The 6,432-nt window shown below is 43.1% G+C and overlaps 1 protein-coding gene across 1 annotated transcript in view; it reads right to left on the bottom strand.

Annotated features, from left to right (window-relative positions):
* LOC107282722 (lysophospholipase D GDPD3) overlaps positions 1-6,432 on the bottom strand; it is an 18,083-nt gene that overhangs the window by 6,731 nt on the left and 4,920 nt on the right. Inside the window, exon 7 of the mRNA XM_015810540.2 lies at positions 5,432-5,565. Within this exon, the coding sequence (XP_015666026.1) occupies positions 5,432-5,565 (134 nt within the window). The remainder of the gene's footprint in view (positions 1-5,431; positions 5,566-6,432) is intronic.

Below are 6,432 nucleotides of genomic sequence, written 5' to 3'. Positions count from 1 at the left end.
GACTGTGTTCTATTGCTTGTGCTTCCATAATGTTGAATTCTAATATTGCATGATCACTTCCTCCCAGGGTTCCTATGGCTTCAACACCTTCTATCATTTCATCTCTGTTAGTGAGAATTAGATCCAAAATGGCTAATCCCCTAGTTCCCTTCTCTACTTTTTGGGAGACAAAGTTGTCTGCTAGGTTTGCCAGGAACCTAGCAGACAACTTGATTTGTTTTTATTTGATAAAAACAAAATGATACATGAGTACTTCCTCTATTCTATTCTATTGTTAACCCTATACTATTCCTAAGGTAATGACTATTGCAATATATTATTACTCCTCAATTACGGTTACTATTTATACTGTTATTATTCTAAGAGAGCCAGTTTAGCATAGTGGTTAAGGCATTAGGCTCGAAACCAGGAGACTGGGATTTCTGGTCTCGCCTTAGGCACAAAACCAGTTGGGTGACCTTGGGCCAGTCACTTTCTCTCAGCCCTAGGGTAGGAGTCTGTGATAAACCACTTCTGAAAAACCTGGCCAAGAAAACCGCAATCTCTGAGAATCAGACAAGATTGAATGAAAAACAAACGAACATTGTTTTGCTACAATTTCCTATACAGCTTGTCCTCTCTTGATGTGATGGAATGTGTACCTGCAGGAACAAACAGCGGGACTTTTGGCTTTGAGGGTGAAGGTTCGTTCTCTGAGGTTGTGGGCGGGTTCCCGAACGTTTTGTTACCAAGCTAGGTAACCTCTTCAGCGGCATTCAGGCGAAGCTCGGAGAACAAACCTTTACCCTCATATTTTAGACATATTTTAGATATTTAAATGTGATTGATTTTAAGAAAATTACAATGGATTGAAAAAAAAATGTTTTGAATAAGAGTTAAAAGACCAGATTTATTAAATGGAATATTTAAAGATTAAATATATTCTTAATTATGGTAAAAAAAAGAATGGAAAAACTTTGGAAATAAATATGTATTAGCTTAGGGGCAGGGCTCTTTTATGACTTGTGGACTTCAACTCCCAGAATTCCTGAGGCAGCCATGCTGAGGGGAAAGGGAGAGGTTTCCAAGCTGAGCCATGTTGGCTCAGGAATTCTGGGAGTTGAAGTCCACGAGTCATAAAAGAGCCAAGGTTGCCTATCCCTGCCTTACCTGGACTTTCAGTAGTATACTATCTTTTTATCCCTCTTTACTCTTGTTCTTTTTTTCTCTTTTTTTAGTCTTATTTATTCCTTAAGTAAGGTAAAAGTTATGGGATGGTTTACATGAGAAAAAATAGAATCAAGTATCTAAATGTAATTAACGTTGAGAAAATCTTAACCAGTAAGAATGTCTTGAATATTGTGGGAAAAACAAATGTAAACAAGAACTGTAAATGGGATCTATGATGAGGCAACCAGAATGACTAGATAGAAAAGAAATATTACATTGATGTGATTATTATTTGCGGAAATATTAGAAAAAAAATTATATTCAATTGTTATCTATCAAAACAATAAGAACTGTATTAACTTAAGATTGGTAAAAGACAACATTATGGGAAGAAGAGGAAATCAAGTAAAGCTATTATGTGGATTATAGATCATAGAAACCAATGGCTAGCGAATGTTTTTTAAATGTAAACCCAGACAACACACTGTTTATCGAATATTAAGGTGACCATGTTAAAAATTAATAAAATATATTAATATATATATAAAACCTTTACCCTCATCCTACACCCGAGCCACAGATATTCTCCTCAACTATTGCAAAGTTTGGGCTTTCTTAGAAAAATGCTCAGATTAAGAGGCTGTGCCCTCTTTTCTCTCTGGGAAAACTCTGCTTGGTCCAAAGTCTCCTTCTCTGCTGCTCCAGGTGCACATTATTCCATCACACTAATGACCATTCATTTGGTGACTGTTCAAAGTTACGACAGCTGGGGGGAAAAAGCGTCTTAGGGCTGCCCTTGCACTTACGGCCGTCTCCCCATCCTTACAGTCAGTCACATTATTGTGATTGGGATGCTTGACAATCATAGGACAACTGTCTGTGACCTTCCATCCAGCTTCCGAAATGCAAAGTGAGTGGGGAAGCTGGCAGGGAAGGTCACAAGTTGCAGTCACATGATGACTTATTTAACAACCACAGGGATTCACTTAATGACCATGGTAAAAAAAAAAAGAGATAGAACTGAGTATTTTCTTGTGAGATCTCACTTAATTACTGCACCACTTAATGATGGACTTTCTGGTTTTTGTGGTGATAAGTTCAGGTCTACCTGTATACAGCAGCTGGCTGGGGAATTCTGGGAGTTGAAGTCCACACGTCTTAAAGTTGCCAAGATTGGGAACCCCTGCTGTATACTGTCCTCGACACTATTACTACTATGCATTAACATTTCTTCCTTAAGCCTGCTCTGTCGTAAGTTGCCTCTGAGATTTCTTCTTTTTTTCCTGTTAATGGCTGCATGTAGAGCTCTTCCCATTCTTTGTTATATTGTGCTTTGTGTTGTTGCAGTTGCTATACTTCCCTTTTGCACTCTCTGCTCCTGAAGGAAAACACCTTCTTTTGTTTAGCTGCTCTACTAATTGCTGGAGGCTGCAGAGCTGCAAAAGAGCATCTCCTCCATTCTCCTCCCACCGCTATGTCAAAGGTTGCAGCTTTTATTGGCAACTCTGTTGTGTTGATGCTGGGTAGAAGACTCCGATGGGAGGAGAAGACAACCCGAGACGCCTGCAATTTTGCTAAGCAGCTTATCTTCCACATCTGCCTCCATCATTTTTTTTTTCCAGAATTCCTTTTAGATATTGGAACATCAAAGAGATTCAAATAATTCCACCTGAAGTCTTTGGAGTTATTTGCTTTTGTGGTTTGTTTTTCACATTTTAATACTTCCTGCTTCTCAAAGAGTCAACATTATGCCTTCTAAAAAAAAATAAAAATTCCTGTCCTTTCTTGCTATGCTTCACAGCAATTGCCTCTGAAGCGAAAATTCCCATGTAGTTATCATCCTTCTGTTGATGTTCAGTGAAATGTTTACTAGTTCTAGGAGTGACAAGGGGAGAAGCTGTTTGAGAAGGGGGAAAAGAGTACTGTATTCATATTTCTGGAAGGGACCTTGGACGTCTTCTAGTCCAACCCCCTGCTCAAGTAGAAGACCTTACACAATTTGAGACAAATGGCTATCCAGTCTCTTCTTTAAAACCTCCAATGATGGAGCACCTACAACTTCTGAAGGCAAGCCGTTCCACTGGTTAATTGTTCTCACTGTTAGGAAGTTTCTCCTTAATTCCAGGTTGCTTCTCTCCTTGATTAGTTTCCATCCATTGTTTCTTGTCTTGCCTTCTGCTGCTTTGGAAAATGGGTTGACCGTTCTTTGTGGCAGCCCCTTAAATACTGGAATATTGCTATCATGTCACCCCTAATCCTTCTTTTCTTTAGACTAAACAAACTGTTTGTTTGTTTGTTTCCCATCTTTATTATTTTTTTATAAATAACTGAATGTCGGGAACATACCAATTACTCTTCCTAATTTTCCCCACAACAATAATCCTGTGAGGTGGGTTGGACTGAGAGAGATTGACTTTCCCAAAATCACCCAGCTGGCTTTCATTCCTAAAGCGGGACTAGAACTCATTGTCTATCGCAATGGTGGCGAACCTATGGCACGCGTGCCAGAGGTGGCACTCGGAGCCCTTTCTGTGGGCACGCGCGCCATGCCTTGGAGATGGCAACCATCCTCTTCAACCAGCTGCCCGCTAACTCGCCGAGGTCCCACGTGGCCGAATGCATCCCAGCACCCATGCACTTGCTGGCCTTTGTGTGCGGGGGCCGATGGTGTCAGGCAGCAGCCGCCCCAGCTCCTGCCTCGCCTTGCCCTGTGACATGGCACCCCCGCCCTGCCTCACCTCACCAACCTCCTACCCACCGCCCCACCCGCCAGAGACCCCTGGATCTCCTCCAACCCTGCCCGGCCCCCACAGGAGTCCCTCCCCAGGAGCAACATCGAGCTGGCCACGCTCACCCTGGCCATGCCCACCCATCTGCCATGACCACTGTAGTCACGCCCACCCGGTGGGCCACACCCACCCGGCGGCCATGCCCACCCGGCACCCGGCAATACATAAGTGGGTTTTGGGTTGAGGTTTGGGCACTCAGTCTCTAAAAGGTTCGCCATCACTGGTCTATCGTATATGCTCAGGGTAGCATATAAAATGGCAACTGGCAAAAGAAAAAAATATAAACAAATAGAGGCAGCTTGCAGACAGAAACAATTGATCAAGAAGGACTCCCCACATCTCTTGATTGAATGCCTGGGAAAAGGCTGGTCTTCCTAGCCTTTCAGAAGACAGAAAGAGCCATTTGGATCTTGGAAAAATGTTGTCCCATAGGAACAGCAATAGAAAAGGCACATAGCTTGGGTCCCATCAGATGACATTGGTTAATGGATGGGACCTGGCACATGTCAACCTTATCAGATTGTACAGGTAGTCCTCAACTTACGACCACAATTGAGCCCAAAATTTCTGTTGTTCAGTGAGACATTTGTCAAGTGAGTTTTGCCCCATTTTACGACCTTTCTTGCCACAATTGTTAAGTGAATCACTGCAGTTGATAAGTTAGTAATCCAGTTTTTAAATGAATCTGACTTCCTTCTCGGAAAGCCACAAAAGATGACCCCGTGACTTTGGGGCACAGCAAACGGTCATAACTATGAACCAGTTGGCAAGCATTTGAATTTCAATCACATGATCATGGGGTTGCTGCAAAGGTGGCACTTGTGAAAAACGGTCGTAAGTCACAGTTTTCAGTGCCGTTCTAACTGAATTGTCACTATATGAACTGTTGTAAGTCGAGGACTAACTGTATTGGATGAGCAGGAGCAGCTGGAGATAGGTTGTCTCATAAAAAATGCAAGCAAAGCCAGAGCAAAGGGTTTGAGAGGGCAGCCTTGGCCGTGGCTCACTGGAACTGATAGACCAGGGGTAGGCAATCTTGGCTCTTTAATGACTCGTGGACTTCAACTCCCAGAATTCCTGAGCCAGCCATGCTGAGGGGAAAAGGAGAGTTTCCAAGCTCAGCCATGCTGGCTCAGGAATTCTGGAAGTTGAAGTCCATGAGTCATAAAAGAGCCAAGGTTGCCTACCCCTGTGATAGACCAATTAACCTCACTTCTCTGCTCTCCTCAGTTGAGAATTCTTGGATGCTGCTTAGCTGCTGGTCCTGCAGAAAGGCCATTGTGTGACGTGGACACAAAATAACCCTCCCTTTTCTCAGAATTAGCATGCCAGGAAAGTGTTTCTCCAAAGTTGGCACACAGCTCTATTTGAAGAGGGTGGGGAGCAAATATAGCACGCGACTTCCAAAGCCTGATCATTACGGTAGATAGACGACCATGTTTCTAAGTCTGTATGTTTTTCTGCCTGAATCCCACCCTTGTAGTGACTGTCACCTGTTTATGATCGAGGGCAGCACGAATTCAAGGAACGATTCCTTCAGAGGGCAGAAGGGCAGGAGTCCAAGATACCAGAGACAAAGCATGACGATGACTCTCTTCTTGGAGAAGATGTAGGGCATGTCTTTATTCTGGAGGATAAATAACATTTTTATTTTAGACAGTGGGAGGATTGGTCACGCCTAGACTTCAGTCCTAGGAAGGTTTCTGCCCTTCATCCCACTGCCTTGTTTTCTAACTCGCTGAGCATCCAAATACCACAAATAAAGGGGAAGATTCAGGGAAAACAACAATTCTTGCCCTGGCTTGGCAAACACAACTGCTTAACACAGTCTTTCCATTTTGTTTGGTGGATGTAGGGAACTGCTGTCTGATGCTTATGCAGAATTGGAAAAAGCAGGTGTAACAAGTTGATCTACAAAGGAAGCTTAAGGAGAGAAAGGAGGAAGGGAGGGGAGTTTTTAACCATGCTTTAATGCAGGGGTGTCAAACTGCCACCCACGGGCCAGTTGCATCATGCTAAGGCCGTGCCCATTCCAGCTTCGGCAATGCAAAAAAAGTCTCGATACGCCAGACATGTCACATGACACCCGTGCTCTAATGTGTTACAAATAATCCTCGACTTACAATTGGGACAGGAACCTCCCGTTGCTACATAAGGTGGTGTTAAGTGAGTTGTGCCTAATTTTATGACTCTTCTGCTGTGGTTGATAAGTGAATCACACACTTGTTAAGCAAATCCGGCTTCCCCCGTTGACTTTGCTTGTCAGAGGTTCTCATGACTCTGAAACACAGCAACGGTCATAAATACAGGCCAGTTGCCAAGCACCCGAATTTGTGACCGTGGAGATGCTGCAACGGTTGTAGGTGTGAGGTAAGTGACTTTTTTCAGCATCATGGTAACCTGGTCACTAAACGAATGTTTGTAAGTCGAGGAGTACCTGTGTTAAGGGATACTTTATTTACTGCTGTCTGAAGAATTGAAAAAACACATTATG

The sequence above is a fragment of the Protobothrops mucrosquamatus genome, unplaced genomic scaffold, assembly GCF_001527695.2.
Source record: "Protobothrops mucrosquamatus isolate PMUCROS unplaced genomic scaffold, P.Mucros_1.0 scaffold11, whole genome shotgun sequence".
In the NCBI taxonomy this organism is placed as follows: Eukaryota; Metazoa; Chordata; class Lepidosauria; order Squamata; family Viperidae; genus Protobothrops; species Protobothrops mucrosquamatus.
Note: the sequence above shows the minus strand (reverse complement) of the source record. Positions and strands in the feature narration are given on the sequence as shown.